Genomic DNA, 25058 nt, shown 5'->3' with positions numbered 1-25058 from the left:
AAACATAACCATCTTTGATCAACGAGCTAGTCAAGTAGAGGCATACTAGTGACACTCTGTTTGTCTATGTATTCATACATGTATCATGTTTCCGGTTAATACAATACTAGCATGAATAATAAACATTTATCATGATATAAGGAAATAAATAATAAATTTATTATTGCCTCTAGGGCATATTTCCTTCATACGTAATGCACGTCGTGCCGCCATCTCCTCCTTTGTGGAGAGTTGCATGGGGCAGACGATGTCGTCGTGGCAGCAGGAGTGGTCTCATAAGTAGCTTACGACACCATGCACGTTACTTATGAAGAGGAGTCTAAAGTCAAATCTATTGAACTTATTCCACTAGTACTTGGAGATGGCTTAATTATACGAGTGTAGTGATTCGGTGCCCAGACTCATCTGCACCCGGTCAGAAAATAATTCACAAAAAATTTAAAACAAAAAAAATCGTTTTTTTGCTTGGTAGATAATTTATTTTATGAGGTCCGCTCCAATTTTTAGATTATTTGGACATCTTAGTAGCTCTCAGCAAAAAAGACAAATCAACCATAACAGTACATGAGTAGTAAATTTTTTTACAGACCCCCGTTTTTGCCGAGAGCTGCTCAGATGTCCAAATGATCTGAAAATTGGAGAGGCATACAATTATCTACCATGCAATTTTTTTGAATTTTTTGGAATTTTTCTAGTATTTGTTTTGATTTTTTCTTCAGCGCTGTTGCACATCAGCCTGAGCTCAGAAATGGATATTCATAATTATACATCTTATTCATGTTGATTGTTTATAATCCTAGTTTTTGGAGAAACTTTTTTTGTCTCTATAATAGATGACATTGATATGTGTATTTTAAATGTACTATTAAGTTAACCCCAACTGTGTGAAGAGGCGTGACAACTTATGTTTTCTTTATAAAAAAGTTGTGTTATGGTACAATTAAGATGTAAGGGAAGTGTGAAATAATGAGACCTCAACAAAATCATGATCTCGTCAATAAAAAGTGTGACAGTTCCTAATTAAGATGCAACAAATATTATTGAGAATAATGAACGAAAATCACACTAATGGCATTTCTATGATTCAGATGCAACCAGTCTTATTTAAAAGTGCGAATGGAAATCTCACTAATCTTCTAACTATTTATTATCATGTTTATGTGTAGTTACCCTCTTGTGAACAATAGAAGCACATATTAATGCTAAAGTGGCAAGTTTGCTTATCTATGTGGACTGTGACACTAATGTGTCATGTGGCCTATGATTATATTTCTACCCAACATTGTTTCTAATTATGTGGCACACTTCATTAAGTTCTTATGTGTCTTCTGCCCTATGGTGTAGCAGATTAGAACCAAAATGTATGCTTGTTAAAGCATTGTACCATAGAGCACGATATATGTTCACAAGAATAAAGTAATCACGGGATCTCGGAGCCTATGAACACATATTTTTAGGAGAAGTGATCTTGAGTACTAGCTATCGTTGACATCTTTTGTTCCTATGTGGATTAAGGACTATGAAAATTCTAATGCAACAACAAGTGTTGAACCTCGATCTTTTGGTGTGATAAATAATGTGTGTGGACGTTCATATTCTTCTAAATAAGTGTTCACCAAGTGTTGATCCTCGATCTTTCAGGGTGGGCGTCTCATTCTAAATGAGATGTCACACGCACCTCTCTTATTGATAGCATATCATAGACAAAATAAGTGTGACAATTCCTAATTAAGATGCAACAAATCTTATTTAGAAGAATGAACGAAGTCACACTAATGGCATTTCTATGATTCATATGCAACTAGTCTTATTTTAAAGTGTGAATGGAAATCTCACTAATGTTCTAACTATTTATTATCATGTTTATGTGTATTTACCCTCTTGTGAACAATAGAAGCACACATTAACGCTAAAGTGGCAAGTTTGCCTATCTATGTGGATTGTGACACTAATGTGTCATATGGCCTATGATTGTATTTCTACCCAACATTGTTTGTAATTGTGTGGCACACTTCATTAAGTTCTTGTCTGTCTTATGCCCCGCGGTGTAGCAGATTAGAACCGAAATGTATGCTTGTTAAAGCATTATACTATAGAGCATGATATATGTTCAGAAGAATAAAGTAATCACATGATCTCGGAGCATAGGGACAATTTTGTTTAGGAGAAGTGGTCTTGAGTACTAGCTATCGTTGACATCTTTTGTTCCTATGAATCGGTGGATTAAGGACTATGAAAATTCTAATGCAACACCAAGTGTTGAACCTCGATCTTTCGGTGTGATAAATAATGTGTGTGGATGTTTATATTGTTGGGAAATGTAGTAGAAAACAAAAAACCCGCACCTACAATCACCCAGGAACAATATGAAGATGCATAACAAGTTGAGATCAACGATCGTTACCGACTCCGGAGTGCAGCGGAAGAAGATGAGTTGGTGTGGATCATACTTGGAGTCCCCCGAATGTCGATGATGATCCCACGAATCACCCTCGAACAGAAGACCGAAAGCATGGCATCTCTACTTGGTTGCAAGTGTACAGTCTTCATGATCCGGCAGCGCTTCGCCGTTCAGAGCTAATCGTCGCCAGAGAATTAGAGGAAAGAGATTAGAACCACATGGGGCTTCTAATTATGAGGATAAGAGGAGTCTAGGGCTAGCCCTAATTAGTCGATTAGGACCAACTAGAACTAGTAGTGGATGAACTAGAGAAGGCTCCAAAACTTGTGTATCTCCAAGGACAAAATCCTCTAGTATATAATTATATATAGGTTCCAAGGGGAGGGAGGGGCTGCCACCAAGGAGGGAAAGGCCTTCCTTCGGGCGCCGGCCAGGGGAGGAGGAGTTGGACTCCTCCCCCACACTAATTCGGCCTCCTTCCTTGAGGAAGGGGGCACTTTCCCACTTGAACCTTTTTGGCACAAGTTGCCTTTCACCACTTGGCCTTTTAAGCTCTGTTGATATTAAATTACATATATAAATATTCTAAATATTTTCAGGCCATTAAATATATAATTTAAGATCCTGGAAACATTTTTCACCTATATATATTTAGCGGTAATACCCAGTATTACCTGATATTCACCGAAACCCTTCCCGTGACCCTGAAACGCTTTCGAGTCCTCTCGAAACTATTCTGAATATTCATGAAAAAATTCCACAAATATACTCTCATGACTCCCGTCCTACTAACACTCGGCAGAACGTGATTGCCTTAAGCCTGTGACCCTATAGGTTCAGTAACTCATAGACATGAACGAAACTGTTCGTTCAAAGACCGACTGCGAGACCATGGACATCCGTATTGATCCCTATGAGCACACGAATGATATTCGAGTGAACCTTTGGTTATCATATGATGTTCCCTTTCCTTCGTGATACTTCACAAAACTCGGGATGCATCGGTATCCTCCTGAGTCATCACCATGCTCACTATACCGAAATCCTCGTTACCGGTTTTGTTCTTCTTTCATGTTATTTTGTTCCGGCATCCCATGACAAAGCCACCTGGGTCTGGCCAGACGATGATCAATGCCTTCACATCGAGAGGGCCCTAAAAATATCTCTCCATCATTGGAGGAGCAAATCCCCTCTCGAGCTATCCGGTCACTTGTCAAACTTTCCGTTGAACTTGTAAGTTATCGTTATGATCACCGTGTTACAGGTGACATTTGAGCAACCCCATAGCCTCCCTTTTCTTTTTTATGTAATGTCAATACGATTTCATTTGTGTTCATGTTCACACGATAAGAAGTAACCGCGATACTCTCATGGTCTAAGGAGCAATATCACACGTTAACACTCCGTGTTATTACAATTGAATACAGACGATACTAATCCAATTCACAAGAAACAAGTTTGGATCATTTCAATATGATCGTTCTTCCAACGTCATAATCTCAATATTGTTTTAGGACTATCGTTACACTTAAAGATATCTAAGATCCGGAAACATGATCACCAACAACACTTGAGCTAGTCCTAGAGGCACGACTAGAAACCTTTTATTTAACCGTTTATCATTCCACACGTGCATATAATTTTTCCACTAAATCGCATATTTCACAATCATAGAATTTATAGCATAGAATATAAACTCTATAATTATGAATACGAAAATATAATAATACAAATATTATTGCCTTTAGGGCATATTTCCAACATATATTAGTGGTTTGTCACCATATAAGATGAAGAATATGAGCTCTGGAACTTCATAGAGTTTTCTGAATAAGTCAAATATGGTAGGCTATAAATGATTTACAAAAACAAATGTTACTATGAGGAAAATTTCAAAAGGTTGGAACAAATACTTGTAGCCGAAGTGCCGAACAACTCATAATAAAGTTAGAAAACAGTTATTATAATGACATGCTTTTCTCCCATTTGGAATTAGGAATTGTCACGGCGCTTGTGTTATCCTTATGTGATGTTATTATGTTGAATTAATTAATATTTTTTACGTAACTCTAGCAGGGGGGTTATTATCATGAAAGGAAGGCAATGTAAGGCATGTTGTCTTTTTTTTAAAAAGGGCGCTTTTATTACTTAAAGGGTTTAAGCATTACACCCAATCTCTGCATAACTAAGATGCACAAAACCAACAAAGTCCTCACACCAAGCCAAAATAAAAGAAAAGGGCGAAATATAAAAAAAGTGTGCCACATATTTTCCGCCCACGGCTGGACGTGCGTTTGGTTTGCTCCCGATGTTTCGGATCTCAACCAAAATTTTGGTTGCGCAGTCATATTTTCCGCCCGCGGCTGGCGATTCCCGTGGGGGTAGAATCCCTCGCTAATAAATTGACACGCCCACGATTTGGCAAGGCCAATGCAGGCACAATCTAAACAGCCCCTAATTGTATTAAGACTCATCGGGGTATAGGTCAACAAGAGTACAAGTACTATTTTTGATTGCATACATGGAAGAGTGCGAAAGAAACACATTGTGCACTAGGACTCTCACCTGATACTAAAGTTAAGCACACCAAGGTTGAACACTTTGATGCTATCAAAGGAACCATGTAAAACTAACTAGAACTTGAAGGCACACGTTGATGCACCTGCCCATCTTCAGATTGTAGAGTCATGAGAAGAAATCTTGATAGTCAGAGAGAAGAAATTTATAGTACACACACATCTTGGAGCATGCACTTTTTAGTGTACATACTCGATTAAGGCCCTGAAATGCACTTCTTACATACACAAAAAATTATGGAATGATATTGATCAACTCAAACTAAGAACTTGAGGTGGTGTGAACAAAACAACATCCGATATGGTCTCTTTGCATTCTCTTTATTCATGGGAGGTCGAGCGAGTTGATTCATTTTTAGTGGAGGAAATAGATTATGTGTTATTTCATATTTAGTTTTAGTTTTGGGTCACGACTTGCAAAAAAGGCATGTCACAGGTTCTAGCCCATATACACACATAACATTTTTATTTTTAATTTTTGGTACATCACTACATAATCTGTAAGGGGTTTTATTTTTACTTCTTTTTTAGTTTAAGGACTGTGGATTCAAGCACATAAACCGCGAGGCCTATCAACAACATTCAATCATGTTTAGAGCCTCGCCAGCTCGGCAAACATGACCGACATGGCTACAAAACAACACGCTATGACTAGTCATTAGTCTGTCACATTTCGTCACCCCTCAGAGAGTTTGCACCTGCACACAACATACGCTCAAGGTTTGTGACCTGCACGGGTTTTAATTGAAAGAACACGTGCGAACTAAATTAGGAGTTTAAGTCCTAGTTTTGTTACAAGTGCTGGCACTTTTCTAGATTTATTTCAGACGTTTTGATGATGTGCTTTTAGTGAAGAAATGACGTTTCCGTCGATCACAAATGCATATGTGACGACTTTGTCAATTTTAAAATAGTGTGCCGTTTTAGTCTTTTGAAAATACTCATAGACATAAAATGTATGGGTGTGTTCATAGAAATAGGGGCAAGTGCATGTTTCTATGGACCAATATTGTGTATGTATGTACCGTTACAGGCCTTTTACATGATAATTCTTCTAAACTCTCCATCGCCCCCTGATTTTCTGGATGAGCCCCCGTTCTAATCTTTTTTAATTAAATTAGCATAGCTAGAATATTTACTATGTTAACACGGTACAGATACAAGCGCTCATACATATACATGCATACATTCATTCTTTATGAACGCACATATATTTTACCTTTATAAACACCTTCAAGGGACTAAGTCAGCATGTAAACACTATAAACCCTGACGGGTTGGGTGCCTCGATACCATTGTCCACCTAACCATCCATCCACACATTCTTAGTTCGCAGTGTGTTTAGTATGTTAAAGAAAACTGAAAGAACACATCAAAATCAAAAAAGAAAAACTCGAAACCACGGTTTACTTCAACCTTGCTCACCCCGTGCGGCTGCATCGCCCACCGGCCGCCGCCTCTGCTGCACGCGGCACGCCTGCCCCGCCGCCGCCCTCCCCTGTTCCCCTCTCCCCACCTACTGGTTGCTCCGCCTCCACGTGACCGCGTCGTTCCGCCTCGGCCTAGGCAGTGTTCTCCCCCTCCGGCCAGTTCCCGCCTCCGCTTCGACCGGCGGACTCCTGCCGCCGCCGACCTCGTGTAACGCTGGGTCGAGATTGATGCTCGCCGAGTCACGCAGCGACGCAGGCGCAACCGCGGCCTGCTCTCGCAGCTCGCCTACTCGTGGCTCCTGGGTAATTTCTAAATTTGATGCACTGAACTAAATAGAAGATGCTTATGTCAGTATGTTTAGTCCTAATTCTGGTACTGGTTCTCTAAAAAAATTCCGGTGCTGGCAATGTCAGATTTCTAAATAAATTGATGCATTTTGTTATCAATTTCATTTCTTGTTATAGAAATAGAAGATGAAGATATATTCATTGTGCAATCCAGCCATATCTTTTTTCTGCTTTCAGTGAGGCATTTTTTTGAGGTAGTTATAAGCGCTTAGCTTTTGGCCCGTGGTTTGCTCCAAATCCCACTGGTCGTACCTGCATTAGCGTTTCCACACAGCTTACTGTGCCGATCATATTTAAAGTAGAATTTCCTTTATTGTAGTTTTTTTTCTTGATTCTAGCTTATGTTGAGTCTAACATAAACATAGGTAAGTAAAATGTCCCTTCAGTTCCTTAAGTTGTGCGGTGCACTCACTTTAGTCCTGGTACTCTAAATTCACATATTTGGACCCCCTAAACTTGCTAAAGCGGTGTGCCTTGGCCAAAAACTGCTTACAATAACACTGACCATGGCCAATCACGCGAGGGGTTGACCGTGCCACTTGGTTATGTGCTCACTAACAGTGAACCCCGTGTTCATGCATGTGTATCCGTGACTCCGTGTGCAAAATAGGTGATTTGTGCCTGCCCTTGGATGGTGCTTCACAGAACTATTCTCCGTCACACTGTCACCATGTTGCTACAAAACTGTATTTATCCTTTTGTACAGAATAGACAGGGGTCGAGCCAGTATATATGCATGGGGTGTGTAGGGAGGGGGGTGTTAGGGGTCAGCTGGTCATGGCTACTGTGAGGCTTAAACAGTCGTCACAATCTGTCAGATTTGAAAATTTTACAAGCCATTAAAATTCAGGTTGAAGAAATTCAAAGAGAGAATTTCTAGTGATATTATCATCAATATTTGTTGTGCAGGGCCCTGAGCGTGTGTTTGATGAATTGACTAAGGCGCTGAAAGATCCTGCAGATTTTGTTGATTTTGATCTGCCATCTGCGTTGAAAGAATGGAAGCTAGGCTACTATATACCAATTAAGCGGAGTATCCTTGCCAATCATTTCTTGAAACCTATCTACTTCTCGAGTTTTCAGAGCAGCAATCATGTGCACCATTGCATGATTCAGTTTAGTAAAGTGTCGGGTTGAAGTTTCCATATTCTGTTATGTTGTGAAGTACGATTCATCATATCTTTCAATGTATTTCACCTGGCAATCTGGATTTGTGATACACCTATAACTGTAATGTGACATGCAAGGAAATCTGATAACATAGTCTTTGAAGTAGAAAGCAACATGGTATGGGAGTGTTTTTATGTTTTGCAATAATGTGCTTACAAGGATGCATCGCAAAATGGCTTAATGTATTGTTGGTTCTCTCATTTGCCCCCCCCCCCCCACCCTATGATTAGGTATATAAAGTTTTCATTGCCCATTTACACTCTCATGATGTGAACTTCTAATCTGCACATGATAATCATATTTTTTACATTATTGATGTCCTTAATTCTGCAAAGATGTTTATCTTACTAAGAAGCGGGTTGAAGATGATGGCATTTTTTGTTCTTGCTCCCTTTCTTCTGGATCACCAGTTGCTTGTGGAAAAGATTGCCAATGCGGGTACCTCTCTCTCTCTCTCTCTCAGGCACGCAAACACAAGTGCGCATAATATAATTGCTTCGTACTCTGTAAGAAAAATACATTCTTGGCTATTTGATTAATGCACTTGTAAAATTCAGTATTGTCGAGAAAAGAACAATTCTGAACCGCTATTTTATTGGTGCAGGATGCTGTTCTCTTGTTGTTCATCAAACTGTAAATGTGAGAACAATTGTGCCAATAAATCATTCCAGCTCCGACCTTTGTTCAAAACAAAATTGATTAAGGTATGACCTATTCAAATTTTCATAATTAGTGAGTCTGGAAGAATTGGCCATTTAAGGGGAAAATTGAGGACTGAGAAGGAACACTGTGATTGCTATATATGGCCCTATAATGCAATATCTGAATATAATCCATTTTTACTGCACGCGCCTTGAATAGAATGTGTTCTAGTTTCTATGTTGTATCGTAAGGGGACTGTAGGTTCCTTATTTTATAATAGGATTAGAGGAGCCATATTCATTAAGAATATTCTTCCGGGTTCTCTAATCTTCAATAATGCAAAGCATATAGCACTGAAACCAACCTACAAACTTCGTCTCACTGTCAAAAGCCCAGCAAGGACCTCTACCACCAACTTTATAGAAATAAACAGCTTTGGGTCTGCCAACAACTAAATCCTGCATGGGTAAAAATGAACAAAATAAGGTTTGCATTGGAGCAATATAAAATCCTAACAGCAAATATCGAGGAAAACATGGGTAGGTCTGTAGTAATTTGAGTGACTGGCCGTGGATTGACAATAGTAGCTAAAATTTCGTACATTTTGTAGACTTATTTAGTTTCAGTGACCAGGGTGGAGATCTTGTAGAGTTTTTTTAGTAGCAGAGTAGCGGCTGAGTAGAACAACTATACTGTATCAAGAGCCTATTTCGTCAATGCCCATCAATTACCTCAGAATGGTGTCTTGCCACGGCCAACAGGGGATGGTGCTAGGTCACACAGTTTGTGACAAATAATACTGTTTGTACATAATGTGATTCTAACAGACGGGCTAACCGAACTTGCCATGTTATTCCTGGTACACTGCTGTCTGGTTGCAAACTTTTAACCTTCCAATAAGACTTGTTAGGATGGCTATAAAACATTAATACGGTGTTAGAGATCGTATTCTTTAGAACAATTAGCCTTCTCTTAGCTTTCCCTGGAGTGAAACAATTTCTTTCTTTCTCCTCTCTTGCTTCGGTAGATAATTAAATATCATGACGAAGAACACCCCATTGTACATGCCGTAGCGAGCAATCTTCCATATTGTAACAGTACCATCTGCTCTTGGAGCTATTCAATTAAATTATTCCGCCCATTTAATGAGCTAAATACCGGTGGCCACACTACCTCCAGACAGCCATTCATGATCTGTTAATCTTGCTTCGGCATTGCTTCATGCATTATTGGTCTGATTGAAATGGCCACAGTCGGTCATTCCTTTTTTTGTTGACTGATAAGCACTCACGAATCTGAAATATGCTTTGGGAACAAAAATCATCACATACACACACGAAAAGTAAAAAACAGATGTTGCCTCTTAAAGAATAAGCTGTTTTTTCGGGGAGTCGTGACAGTTAGTCATGTATATTACATGCATAAAAATGGATAATAATTACAAAATACTAAGAATCAAAAGTATATTACTGAGAAAGGATGGAATAAGGCAGTACAATCTTAACACTCAAGTACTCCAATACAGTATGACAATCCTAAAAAAAACAGCATATACGATCCTCACTAAACAGAGTCTTCACCAAAACTGAATAGTCCGATTATGTAGCGAAGCTTCTATCACCAGCATCTGCCAAAACTGGAACTATGTACCTGTGGGTACAAATCAACGACATTAGTCACTGCGCCGTTTGATCGGTCGCCCGACCTACAGGCCAGATGCATTATATTGAAGGATGGAAACATTATGTACACGTTTTACAGCATAAGCATTGGACAGCGAGGAGTTTAAGACAGCACCCTCTCTCATCTACTTCACAATCGATCATCCCTGTGTAAACATGGAGCCTGAAGACCAAAAACGGAATAAACAACGGGTACCTGCTATACACATATGGCGTGGCTTATCTAATCGTACCCAGGGAACTTGTTGCCGAGATTTTGTAGCACAGGAGGCACGTTTTACAGCATAAGCATTGGACAGCGAGAAGTTTAAGACAGCACCCTCTCTCATCTACTTCAAAATCGATCATCCCTGCGTAAACATGGAGCCTGAAGACCAAAAACGGAGTAAACAATGGGAACCTGCTATACACATATGGCATGGCTTATCTAATCGTACCCAGGGAACCTGTTGCTGAGATTTTATAGCACGGGAGGCGGGAGGTGCTGTGAGCCTGTGACAGCTGATACCTACATCCAGGTGTTAGGTTGATTGAACGAATAATTGAGAAACAAATACAGAAAAGTTGCATGAACTTAGAACTTTAATTTGCTTGCTTGTAAGTCCATGACCAATGAGCAAGTCAATAGCAGCAACGATGACCCCATGTAAAAGAATATAAGTTAAATACATCGTTGTATTTATGTGTAAGTATACCAGCTGTTCTGCTTACATGGACCAATCTATAACTTCTATTTCTCTCTTTCATTACTGAAATAAAGCATATTTGAACTCTCAAACTGCAATCTGCTCAGGTACAATGACTTCTCTTATTTCTTTCTTGAGGATACTAGTAAATAAACGAAGTGGTTGGTAGCAACATAAAATGAAACATAAAAAATTGTAGCTTAAAGAAAATCGCCAAATGTTTGAAGTTAGTAATTTTGACAGTACAACTTGAATGAGTCAAGCCGCTTTCTTGAGGCAGTTGTTTGTGACCTGATCTGCCATACATGGTGCAATTCTGTCTAACCACAACTATATGTCAAGACTTTTGCATGTTAGGTACACCAATGGGGCTCTCCTGCTCCCGGTAGAAAATTCCTCTAGTAGGCTTTATTGGTTGGCTGGAATTCTTCCCACGGATTTTTTTTCATAGGGATAGGGATCTTCTATTTCAACCACAGTAGGGGTAACTGTGTATTGGGGGATGAACCCTGTGAAGCAGGGGCAGGGATGTTCCTCTCCCTGTCCCTATCTGGCTTTCCAGGTCCCTGTGGTTCAAAACAATTAAATACTTGCAGCCAATGGTCTGAACTCCCAATGCCAAGCCGCCTCAGTTTCCTTGACATCAAGTTTGTGCGTCCTTGACTTGCCTGGCCGCCCTTTTTGTCCTATGTGACTCTGCTGAAGTGATGCTAGCAGCTCAAATCCACCACTGCAAGGCCTATTCACCCCACAGGTGCCTGCTGGCCCCTTCTATTCTCCTCTCCCAAAACCTGCTGCTGTCGGCGCCTCCAACAGTGGCCATGCCCTCCTCTGACTTCCAATTCTTTCCACTGCACGCTCTTGATTCTGGTGAGTTGTAATGTTAGTCTGTGCAGCTAACCAGTTACCTGTCCGTATGCGACCTAATTTTTGTTTCGTTGTTACCTTAGGGGATACAAACAGAGGAAAATATGCTTGACTTACCATATTTGGCTATATCCTATACATACATGTCGAATCTGTGTGCAGACAACTTCTGCTACATTTGCCTTGTTCACCAGGACCTTCTTAACTAGATTTGTGTCATTTTCTTGGTTATATGTACTCTGGTGATTTTACCGTTCTAGACATTTGTTTCTATAGTCAGTATTGCATCGTTGTCCCTAGGTCAATTTATGATACTGTGTTGTCTGGTATTGTTTTTCCTTATGATGTTACGTTACATACAATGTTTTTCCCTATTTTGTATTTCTATCTGGAACTTATATATAATTCAGAGATCTCTTAGGAACCCCATTAATTATCCCTGTACTCCATATCTGATCTGGCCCTTATATATGCATGTTTCATAGAGATTATATGTATGTTAGCAAAATATCCAACATATAGTCGCATTCTGTGCACAACTGGCCCTGCACCTTAAACCATGGCAAATCCCTTTATGAAACTTTCTTTATCTTGTGAGGCAGTATATTCTTCTTCATGCAGTAACTCAAGCAATACTTCAACATTGAATACTTTACAATTTGCAAAATTAAATGCGAGGAGGAAAGTATGCTCTTATGTGTTAATAAGTCTACAGAGAATCTAAGCAAGTTGTTTCATGTTTCATATTTTTTGAAGCGTAGCCAATCATTATTATTTGATGACCATTTTCTAGGTTTCGTTGTAAGTGGTGCATAAATTTAATTGTTTCATAAAATGTTTAATTGGTGTGTATACATATTTTTCACTTCCTAACAGTTCCCTAAAGACTGTTATATTCTAGACAGAGAAATGTGGCTTTGGATTGATAGCCGAGGACGAAATAAAGAAAGGAGAATTTGTTATAGAATATGTAGGAGAAGGTAAGGGTTTGTTGAAATCTATTTTGAGCAAGTAAATGAAATGCAGACAAATGCAGTATTATATATTATGATGGTTACTCACATTGTACACTGGGCGATCAAACTAATATCCATATATCTTGCATCGATTTTGTAGTCATTGATGACAGAACTTGTGAGGAAAGACTATGGAAAATGAAGAGACAACGTTACACTAACTTCTATCTTTGTGAGGTCAGTAGTAATATGGTCATTGATGCAACAAACAAGGGGAACAAGTCCAGGTTCATCAATCATAGCTGTGAACCAAACACAGAGATGCAGAAATGGTTAGTTATATTGTGCTGCTTATTCTATATCCATGCGGATGACCCTGATATTTGCTACTGGTATCATGTTATTTCAGGACTGTAGATGGAGAGACCAGAGTTGGAATTTTTGCTCTTCGTGACATAGAGAAAGGGGAGGAGCTGACCTATGACTATAAGTATGTTCATTCAGGTTCCTGGTTACTTTATAAGTTTTTTTTTCATTATAATTTTTTTTGTTTCACCCACCTTGCTTTATCGCATCGTGTACACAAAACTGTTGCTGTTTCTAATCTCTGTCCTTTTTTACAGATTTGTCCAGTTTGGAGCAGATCAAGATTGTCATTGTGGATCTTCAAACTGCAGAAAAATGGTTGGCACGTCTAAGTCGGTCAACTCGTTTGTTCTCCACAATGGCAACTCAGCAAGCTCACAAGATCAGCACGACATGAAGAAAAGAAAGACAACCTCAGATAATTGTATTGGGGAGATCATCCGTTTATGGGATCGACGGGACAAAATGTATGCCTTCACAGCTTCAAATCTGGTTGATGGTGTTAGATATCCTTTTATCTGTCGTTTTCAGTTCCCGGTCTGGTTTAACCCCTTGTCTTTCAATATTCTGCCTTTCAGGTATGTCCCAGCAGTTGTACATGACTATGATGAGTACACTGGAATGCATACCGTGAGTATTTTAACAGATGATTTTTACATGATATCTAATGAGCAATTTATATATTATTTGTTTTGGTTCAGTTACTGCTTGATGAAGAAACTACTGAAAATTTTGATATGAGAGAGGAAGACTGGGACTTCCTACCGGTACGACATTCTTAGTCACTAAACTGGTGGATTTGGTTTGTCTTTTGAAGCTTTTGGGTTCTGTCATACCTTACTTGCAAGCTTCTGCTTCACATTTGCTACCAAAGTCAGTAAAACATGATTGGATTTTTTCTTTGATGTTTAAATAACAGTCGGATTACTCATATTTACGTAGGCATAGCACCTTTCAATCGTAGAACTGCATTGAAGGTCGATACCGAGCATTTTCAATCCTCACTTCATTGCATATAGCATTGTTACCATACCTGTTTTGGATGGGCTTGTCTCATTTCCTCCAGACAAGGCGCCTGCTCATTTGATCTTATCTTTTTACAGCGCCCAGAAGATCCAGAAGAAGACTGAATATTGAAGGTTACACTGATGACTACTTATAACATAGTGCTATTTCATGTTCGGACCCTTCTTTTGTACTACTGGCTGTTGTTAAAATTTGCATTTTTATTGTTCATCCTGTTAATTTTCTTTTCTATTTCAGTTATTTTTACATGTTGTATAAGTGCACTGAGAATATGTATTCATACGGTGCAATAGGATATTGTTTTACTTCTGTAGGGGTGCATGTGCTGTTTGGAACTATTAAGATGTAGTGTGTGTTTGGTTTGAGCCAAAGTCAAGCCCACTAAAAACTTGGCTAGCCAAAATATTGACCAAGGTTTTCGTTGCCTTCTGGCCGACGCTGGTAAAAAAAGTGAACTGGAGTAGGCAAAGTGGCATGGGCATGCAAATTTCGAACTGTCTTAAAATACCCATAGTTGAGATTTGAACCAACTAGTTGCTGCGGGAATCAGTTGCAATATATTTCGATGATATTTGATTGCGTGGAATATAAATATTTGGATTAGTAACACGTGACCAAAATAAAAATGTATATGACTTAGTTGTAAAATATTTATTGGATATAAGTAGAATAATAGAATGAAAAATATTTTCCCATACATGGTTGCATGTAGTGGTTGGTCTTTTCCCATGCATGGTTGCATGTAGTGGTTGGTATTTTCCCATGGATGGTTGCATGTTGAGGTGGTTCTTATCCCATTCATAATTGTACGGTGATGTGGCATGCTTGCATGTTGAGATAAATAAGTTAATGCGGATGAATCTCTTAAGTATATAGGATTCTTATGGAAAGATCACTTGATTTCCCAAAGTAGGCTATGTTTGGATAGGGGTGATTTTATATGGATTTATTTTTGGACTCCTTAGGATTTGAAACAAAAATACCACTATCAGACCTTCTATTTTTTCTTAGTTGGATGCCTTGTCTGACGGATGTTTCTCTATCGTGTGCAGGATCCTTATGTTTCTGTGTACTGACAGGATACATCCAGCTGATTCCCATCTCAGCTGAACCTGTCACTACCATTGTAGACAAATCATCACTGGGCAAGTGCTTGGTGCAACCATCCACCCTCAAACCAGAATTTTTTTCAGTGTGCTCCCACCTTGTAAATTAGATTTCCGTCCTCAAATTAGATTGTTTTTTCTTTCCTGCACTCTCCGGTTCCACTCTCAAAACAGATTATTTTTCCCTGCATTATCAACCCCTCTCAAATGAGACTTATTCTACTGGGTCACAGTTTTGTTCTGTTGTCCTGCATGTGTCATTATTGGCTTGTTGCTTTGGGAGTGAACTTTACAGCAGATGTGATATCAGTAATTGTCGAAGAAGCACCTGTCCCTGAAAACACCGTCTTCCTAGAATTGGCAGTTTTACCTTATGTGAGAGAACATTGTCCATCTGAAGCAAATACTGTTATTTGCACCAGAAGTTTCTTTTTACCTAGCCGCCCAGATACGTTTGATGCAGGTTCTATCGAATTCTCGCAATGTGGAGAAATATATCTATGTAAATATTTCCTGCAAGCCGATGTCGAAGAAATCATCACAATCAGTGAGTCCATGTCTTGGAGATGATGGCTGGCTTGGGAGCCGGAGCGCAACGGTGTACTCTTGGTCTGGAGCGCGTATCCCCTAGGGCTTGACCACGTCTTTGATCATCTCCTGTTGCGGTGAGCCCGGCACGGGACAATTGTCTGGGCTTTCTTATGGAGGTGCCTAGCTCTTGCTAAGGTTCATATATTTGTGTGGCGCCTTGTAACCGATCCCTTGCCTACAAAAAGGGTTAACATCTTAAATTTCTGACTTATGTCCTTCGTGACTGAGTGAGAGGAGACGTTTCATGGGTTTACATGTGTGGTGATGCTTTAGCAAGAAATGGCGGTTCACTGGAAACTACCAGACATCCTCAAGATGGTGCCTACAGGACCGGAATGGTTTCTCTCGGAGAGGCTTGGACTCCTCATGACTCTGTGGCGCTGTTGGCACGTGAGGAATGAAATCGTCCCCCACAAGCGACCACCAGGTGTGGAATCCTCGAAGTGGTTTCTAGTTTCTACCGAGATTGCCACCTAGTTGCACCCTGAGGCTGACCAAGTGAAAGGCAAAAGGGAAAGTTTGTGGCTACACACAGGTGCATTGCAACCTCGATGAACGGTAAAACAAAACAAATAGCAAAAAAAGAATCCGAAACTTTGTGGCTTCGATTATGACCTAATGTTGTAGCTTCTTGCAAAATTTGGTGGCCAAATGACATCCAAGGGACTCCATACGAAAATAGTTGGTGCTTACATAGAATAGATGTTCTAGCTATGGGACTAGCAAGCCTCGAGTCAATAATTCAACATAGCGCAAATAGCAGCAAAACAACCTAATAGTGTAAACATTGATCTGTCATCTTTACGTAGACCGGAGCACCAGAAGTAAGGGCACTGCCCCCACATAATTAGGCCGTCAAGTTCACCGTGCAAATCCAGCTTCAGCCTGCACTCCAGTAAGCATTGATTTCACCAGTTAGAAGTGTCCAAAAGACAAGCTATTTACTAGTTATGAAATGTGTGAATCCAGCAGAAAAAAACTACGGTGCTTTACTGAGCCCAAAAAAGACTATGAAAAGATGAGTAACTTCTGTTTTTATCCCATTTTACCCCCCCCCCCCCTCAATTTTGATGCTGACTGCACGTGCTCGGCATCAAAATTGAGAAAAAAAAAGGGGTAAAATGTGGCACAAGTTTGGCTAAATTGAGATTTTTTGCTAAATCGGGTAGTATTTGTCACAAGTGTCAATTTTGAGGGTAAACAAATGGAATTCACTCAGTTCAAAATATAAACCTGAATTTTTTTTTGTTGTGAATAATATAAACCTGAATTTGCAGCTGAAGAGAAACAAAATTGTTTAGTAGCCTGTCCCGTGAAGGTAGCAGCACCTGAAACGAGTTTTGCAGTTAGCAATGACAGCAGGTAGACAAGCTCCGAGTGTTCAACTAACTAGATCATTGAAGGCGTGTGTTGCTGTGCCCGTCTATTTGATAATTGACATCTAGAGACATGAAATATATATGTTAAATTTGCACAAACTGTTAGCTTGGAAGAGTTCATTTTGAATTGGCATATTTTGATGAACTACCAAATTTTATTCACCACTCCCTCCTTCCCACTTTGTAAGGCGTATTAGTTTTGAGCACGAAAATGAACGCATAAGTCGTTTGTTAGTTGAGCCATCGCACGAGGGAGACATCCATGATTTCGGGAACAAAAATGGCATGTCCAATCTCCTTTAAATTGCTAACGGTACGGGAGGATAGAGCAAAGGCATGCACAACCGCCTTTGAATGCTAACCGTACGAGAGAATAGCACGGGCTCAGAGCTTCAGCGCCTAATATTCTGGGATTTACTGGGGAAACAAATACACCTAATAAAATGGGAAGGAGGGAGTACTATTTTAATCAATTTGGAACTAATCTAAAACAAAAATTTCAGTTCAACTGTGTAAAAGTTAGAACTAACAAGCTTGTTTATGCACAGATACAAAAGCAAGAAAAAAATCTGCACCACTAATATTGTCAATAGCTACAGAACCCTTGGCATAAACCTTGTCCTTGAGCATAGATCAAGGCAAGAAACTACCATGTCAAAAGTTTAATAGTGACAAGAATGAATACAAGGAACGTATATAGGCAACGAATTAATAACCTACTTTGAGGGATATCAAGGAAAGTCTCTCAAGGCAGTAACCAAGGCATTGATGAAAATAAAGAAATATGAATTTCCATAAGACAATATCTGAACATGATTGTGTACAATGCTATAGAAATATGCTAATTAGAAATTTCACTCTGATCGCCGCGTATGGAAAGATGTGAGTAACCAAAACTCAAAAGGCCTAAGCAATGACCTATACGGTGAATAACAAGAAAAATGGAAAGAACAAAGATGTGGAAATAACAGAGAAAAAATGGAAAACAAAACACATTATGTGTGTCATGCTTTGTCAAAAGGTCGGCTCCATGGGGCAGTTTAGGCAGATGCCTTGTTGACCTATGGCCACACGATCTCAATGCAGCAAATATACATCCATTTCTATCAAGTTTCAATGAAGAAAACTGCATTTTCAGATAAAAAGGCTCATAAACAGTCTAGGTCAACAAAGCCTAACAAGAAATATCATACTCCCTCTGTTCCAAATTACTCGTCGCAGAAATGGATGTATGTAGAACTAAAATACATCTAGATACATCCATATTTGCGACAAGTAATTCGGAAGGGAGGGAGTACATCAAAAGCCACACGGTCTCAATCTAGCAAATATACATCCATTTCTATCACGTTCCAATGAATAGTGTTGCATTTTCAGATAAAGGTTCATCAACTGTCTAGATCAACAAAGCCTATCAAGAAATGATCAATCACACGTGTAAACAGAAATATTTGAGGGCGCCACTTTTAAGTGCAAATAAATTGATCCAAGATAGATTAGATTTTGAGAGCTGTCTAAGCATTCTGTTTTGGTACTTAATATCAAAGGTACAAAAAAGTAGGCTCCGGCATAAATACCTATGAAAATTGTGAGCATACGCAGTAATCAAGATCAAAATGTTCTATGAGACACGTGGAAATGAAACATTAGCGATTTATGAAAACAGGGAGGTTATGGCACAACCATTCTTCAGTAGAAACAAATATTTTCAGATAGAAGAATGCAAGTTCAAACTTGAAGATGCAATGTCATATATCTTCTCTGTGGAACATCATACGAAAAATTAGAACAAATTTCATCAATGCAGACCATCAAAGCATCTTTACATAACGTTGACGAACAAGTTTAAGCTTTAGTAAGACATAATATAACCAATGGCATTTTAAAGTCATTGCATTTCTTATCCGTGGGTGACTAATAACGACAAAAGTTTAAGCTGCATCCATATGGGCAGATTGAAACTCATTTCAAGCGTGTGCTGCAGGCATCCTTCTATGTGAATCTTTGCATAGAAAGCACTTAACAAAATCCACTGCTTCTGTCAGAGAAGGACAATGTTATTCCTTATAACCAGGGCAGGCTTTGAGAAAAGAATAGGGTGCCAGATTCCGCATGTGCACGAAAAGCAATGCTGCCACAAAGGAGGATATGTACATTGACATATATACTCAAGGCGTCAGCTTCCGTGCTAGCATCTATGCCGAACTTCAGGAGCAACATAATAAAGTGGTAACATAATAAGCACTTCCAACCATATTATTTAAGCTCTAATCTGCATAACAAAGCATTTAAAATGTATGAACAAACATGACATGTCAACAACATAAGAGACCAAAAAATCTACCAGTACTACTTATGAAACCAATTTGTATAAATACACTACTAAATCCATGAGAAAAATATTTAGCTAAGGATCTAACAAAAGCTAACAAACTTATTGAAGTTATCCAACACAGGTGCACTGGAGTAGATACACCGGCACTTGGGCAAAGCAGAGAGCCAGAGACACAATGTCGCCCCCGTTTTCTCGCTCGTCAGCTACAAAGCTTTATTCTTCTATCGCATCAGCAGCACCTGTGAAAAGCTCTCAAATCCAGTCAAAAATCGAAGGTGAAGTCAGGATACTAAAAAGTAGTATCCCATATGCTTAGAATATTACCTGTTCCTTATGCAAAAGGTTCACTACATTCTCATGCTCCCCATCCTCTATCCACTCCACGTTCTTCTCGCCATGATCCATGTTGCACCTCTTGGCATTGATATTTTTTTGGCTTCCTTACCTGAAAGTCAGAATGGATGACGTCTGATCAGTGTCAATGTTACACAGTAGTGACCGTCAAAATTAGTTGACAAAATGAAGCTCACCCGATCTATGGAACTCATGGAAAGGTCCTTGATTTTGCCTTTCATCTGCAGAAAAGCAAACAAGTAAAGTGTGATCTTTAGATAGGTAATTTTTGGCGTATCAAAGGCATTTACATGAATGAATGACTGCTATAAATGAGAATGAGCATGTGGATCATTGATGATAAAGATACAATACAGCAACGAAGATGACCTCTTTTAAATAAAGAAAGTAGGAGTGATGATTTCACCTTGTACGGCATTGTTCTCTAGAGCACAATGCATCAGCCTTCCCAGTATCCTTTTCATCTTAAAAGGGTATAACTTCCAATTAGAGCATCAAAAGGCCATCCTGCAGCCAGGACACATTAAGAGAATTTCAACCCTTCTTGCAGTCAGTACACATTACGAAATTTCCTTCATGGTATACAACCGATTACAAAGTCTCTTTGATGCATTGACTAACTCTTAAAAAGCAAAATCTAACAATCCAAGTGCCATATTAAGTGTGACAATATTTCTAACTAACAGAATGAGCAACTTGAGGCACTCGATGGACCTCTAGGATGAAAGCATACACGTCGGTACATGAGCTTCCAAACTTATACATAAAATCCAATCTGACCTTAAGCCACCAAGGATGCTTCGAGGAGCACCGCCCATCTTGTGTGCGGCATGAAGACCTGGAGGTGGTCGGCGTCGTGGCGGCACAGGGAATCGGCACCACGAAGGGCAGGAAAGACACAGATCTCTCCGGCTTAAGCATCACGACGGCGCCGGCGCACCACATGTTCGCCGTTTGATAGAGATGAAGGAGAGATCGTGCAGGTGGTCTCGTCAAGGAGGAGAGCGCCCAGGTCGCATGCGCCTCACGCCTGTCGTCTCCGCGAGAGCCTAAGGGGACAGGGATAACCAGATGCGCCACGAAAAGCGCATACACTCCTTCTCCCTTCCCGCAACTGGAAATTCGGCGGCGCACGACGGGACAGATCATGGGAGACAGGGAGAGAGACGCGATGTTGGGGAGGGGAGGGGGCGGCCTTCATCGCTTCGCTTCCTCGGCTCCTTCTGGAGATGCAAGACATCCGGCCCACGAAGGCCTTCATGCTGGCGAGGGCCCAATCAACCACGCGGCTCCAATTTTGCCAGGGGAGCAGCTGCCCAGCTCAGTTTGCGGGAAGTGCTGCGCGAGAGTTTTATCGAACGGCCGAAAGCATTAAACCTGGAGATCTGGTGGCTGTGAATGCTAATGGCCTGAGAGAGCTCCTAAGATGCACAGTTATAATGTATTAAAATTACATTTACATGCATTCGTCACCAATGAGGTCCCAATGGTGTTATCAGGATTTGTCAAGGTACCATACGTGGTTTGCAAGAGTGTAGCTCCAGGAGCACCTTAAACCAGTACGGTAGTTTGAAGTACATTAGTTAGCCAGGCACTTATAAAATGGAACGCACAACATAAGGAGTTCATTTATGAAGGACTTCACTACAAATCTGACGTCAGATTTTCGACCATGTCAAATCAAACGTTTTTCATGACAAATTATGATCGCTGAGGATGGCAAGTTTAGTTGGCGAGCATGGCTGACTAGAAAATTGTCGTGCTTGCAAACTAAATTTGCATCACCGTGTCAATATAAATTGCCAAGGAAAACATCAGATTTTCCATGCCTAAAAGTCTGACATCAGATTTTTAGCCTTTCCGTTCATGAATGATCATGAACGATGAACCCAACACAAGAATGACAAAGGAAAATGGTGAACGAAATATTTATTAGCAATGATGCATATAGCCCCCTAACGAAGTAGTGCGTGTTCAGAAACAAGCTAGAAATAACAAGAGGCAGCTAGGCATTGATAAAGTGCAGATGACATAATGAGCAGCTACAAAGCTCAGAGAGTAAACATGCACAGAGAATGACTATTAAGACTGCCATGTTATGCATATCCCACACGATCCGTGATTAGTAGTTGTTGTGTATAGGAGATCACACGAGCTGGCATATCAATCAGTAATTAATGTGATTTATACTGATTGATTGTAATACTTGTTGTACAAGCATAGCTGCATATAAATAGAAGATGGGCCGGTGGGTGATTACCATGGGCAATCATTCCTAATCCTAGCATCTTTCACATGGTATCAGAGCCTAGTCGATCCACCACGCCATGACTACTGCTGCAACCTCACCATCCACCACGTCCCTTGCCCTCACCCAGCTCAACGCCGGCATGCTAGGTACCGGCTGTTGGAAATATGCCCTAGAGGCAATAATAAAATGATTATTATATTTCCTTGTTCATGATAATTGTCTATTATTCATGCTATAATTGTATTATCCGGAAATCGTAATACATGTGTGAATACATAGACCACAATGTGTCCCTAGTGAGCCTCTAGTTGACTAGCTCGTTGATCAACAGATAGTCATGGTTTCCTGGCTATGGACATGGGGATTTCATTGATAACGGGATCACATCATTAGGAGAATGATGTGATGGACAAGACCCAAACCTAAGCATAGCACAAAGATCGTGTAAGTTTGTTTTGTGAGAGCTTTTCTAATGTCAAGTATCATTTCCTTAGACCATGAGATTGTGCAACTCCCGGATATCATAGGAGTGCTTTGGGTGTATCAAACGTCACAACGTAACTGGGTGGCTATAAAGGTGCACTACGGGTATCTCCGAAAGTGTCTGTTGGGTTGGCACGAATCGAGACTGAGATTTGTCACTCCGTATGACGGAGAGGTATCTCTGGGCCCACTGGTAATGCATCATCATAATGAGCTCAATGTGACCAAGGGGTTGGTCACGGGATCATGCATTACGGTACAAGTAAAGTGACTTGCCGGTAACGAGATTGAACAAGGTATTGGGATACCGACGATCGAGTCCCGGGCAAGTAACGTACCGATTGACAAAGGGAATTGAATACGGGATTGATTAAGTCCTTGACATCGTGGTTCATCCGATGAGATCATCGAGGAGCATGTGGGAGCCAACATGGGTATTCAGATCCCGCTGTTGGTTATTGACCGGAGAGGCGTCTCGGTCATGTTTGCGTGTCTCCCGAACCCGTAGGGTCTACACACTTAAGGTTCGGTGACGCTAGGGTTGTAGAGATATTAGTATGCAGTAACCCGAAAGTTGTTAGGAGTCCCGGATTAGATCCCGGACATCACGAGGAGTTCCGGAATGGTCCGGAGGTAAAGATTTATATATAGGAAGTCCAGTTTCGGCCAGCGGGAAGGTTTCGGGGGTTACCGGTATTGTACCGGGACCACCGGAAGGGTTCCGGGGGTCCACCGGGTGGGGCCACCTATCCCGGAGGGCCCCATTGGCTGAAGTGGCATGGGAACCAGCCCCTAATGGGCTGGTGCGCCCCACCCAAGGGCCCAAGGCGCCTAGGGTTGGAAACCCTAGGGGGCCGTTGCCCCCCGAGGGGGCATGCGCCCCCCTGGTTGGAAACCCTAAGGGGGCCGTTGCCCCCAGGGGCCGCCCCCCCCCTTTTTAGATGGGATCTCCAAGGGGGCATGCGCCCCCCTAGCCCCTATATATAGTGGAAGGGAGGGAGGTGAGCCGCACCTTCCTCTTGGCGCCTCCCTCTCCCTCCGTAACACCTCTCCTCCCCGCTTGTGCTTGGCGAAGCCCTGCCGGGATCCTGCTGCATCCACCACCACGCCGTCGTGCTGCTGGATCTTCACCAACCTATCCTTCCCCCTTGCTGGATCAAGAAGGAGGAGACTTCTTCCCAACCGTACGTGTGTTGAACGCGGAGGTGTTGTCCGTTCGGCACTTGGTCATCGGTCATTTGGATCACGACGAGTACGAATCCATCATCCCCGTTCACTTGAACGCTTCCGCTCGCGATCTACAAGGGTATGTAGATGCACTCCTATTCCCCTCGTTGCTAGAATACTCCATAGATTGATCTTGGTGATGCGTAGAAATTTTTTAATTTCTGCTACGATCCCCAAAAGTGGCATCATGAGCTAGGTCTATGCGTAGTTACTATGCACGAGTAGAACACAAAGTAGTTGTGGGCGTCGATATTGTCAATTTGCTTGCCGTTATTAGTCTTATCTTGATTCGGCGGCATCGTGGGATGAAGCGGCCCGGACCAACCTTACACGTACGCTTACGTGAGACCGGTTCCATCGACTGACATGCACTAGTTGCATAAGGTGGCTGGCGGGTGTCTGTCTCTCCCACTTTAGTCGGATCAGATTCGATGAATAGGGTCCTTATGAAGGGTAAATATAAATTGGCAATTCACGTTGTGATTTTGGCGTAGGTAAGAAATGTTCTTGCTAGAAACCTATAGCAGCCACGTAAAAACTTGCAACAACAATTAGAGGACGTCTAACTTGTTTTTGCAGCAAGTGTTTTGTGATATGATATGGCCAAAGGTTGTGATGAATGATGAATGATATATGTGATGTATGAGATTGATCATGTTCTTGTAATAGGAATCACGACTTGCATGTCGATGAGTATGACAACCGGCAGGAGCCATAGGAGTTGTCTTAATTTATTTATGACCTGCGTGTCAACATAAACGTCATGTAATTACTTTACTTTATTGCTAAACCGTTAGCCATAGTAGTAGAAGTAACAGTTGACATGACAACTTCAAGAAGACACGATGATGGAGATCATGATGATGGAGATCATGGTGTCATGCCGGTGACAACGATGATCATGGAGCCCCAAAGATGGAGATCCCCGGGTACCGAGCTCGAATTCGCCATATAGTCACTATTTGATTGCATGTGATGGCTATCATGTTTTACATCTTATTTGCTTAGAACGACGGTAGCTTAAATAAGATGATCCCTTGTAATAATTTCAAGAAAGTGTTCCCCCTAACTGTGCACCGTTGCGAAGGTTCGTTGTTTCGAAGCATGACGTGATGATCGGGTGTGATAGATTCTAACGTTCGAATACAACGGGTGTAAGCCAGATTTACACACGCAATACAC

The 25058-nt window shown here is 40.8% G+C and overlaps 1 protein-coding gene across 2 annotated transcripts; it reads left to right on the top strand.

The window, feature by feature from the left end:
* The first annotated feature begins 6353 nt into the window (after positions 1 to 6353).
* On the top strand, positions 6354 to 15478 carry LOC125509120 (histone-lysine N-methyltransferase ASHH3-like). 2 transcript variants are annotated; one of them, XM_048674006.1, is made up of 12 exons: positions 6354 to 6710; positions 7665 to 7788; positions 8261 to 8363; positions 8530 to 8629; positions 12704 to 12782; positions 12919 to 13090; positions 13168 to 13248; positions 13382 to 13591; positions 13703 to 13754; positions 13826 to 13891; positions 14228 to 14263; positions 15203 to 15478. In XM_048674006.1, exons 1-11 carry the CDS (start codon positions 6636 to 6638, stop codon positions 14252 to 14254), a joined length of 1089 nt encoding a protein of 362 aa, XP_048529963.1. In that variant the 5' UTR covers positions 6354 to 6635; the 3' UTR covers positions 14255 to 14263; positions 15203 to 15478. The 2 variants fall into 2 exon arrangements, with proteins under 2 accessions (XP_048529963.1, XP_048529964.1); XM_048674007.1 differs by having other exon boundaries at positions 14228 to 14302.
* Positions 15479 to 25058: the final 9580 nt, after the last annotated feature.

This window comes from Triticum urartu, chromosome 5, assembly GCF_003073215.2.
Source record: "Triticum urartu cultivar G1812 chromosome 5, Tu2.1, whole genome shotgun sequence".
Lineage (NCBI taxonomy): Eukaryota > Viridiplantae > Streptophyta > Magnoliopsida > Poales > Poaceae > Triticum > Triticum urartu.
Note: the sequence above shows the minus strand (reverse complement) of the source record. Positions and strands in the feature narration are given on the sequence as shown.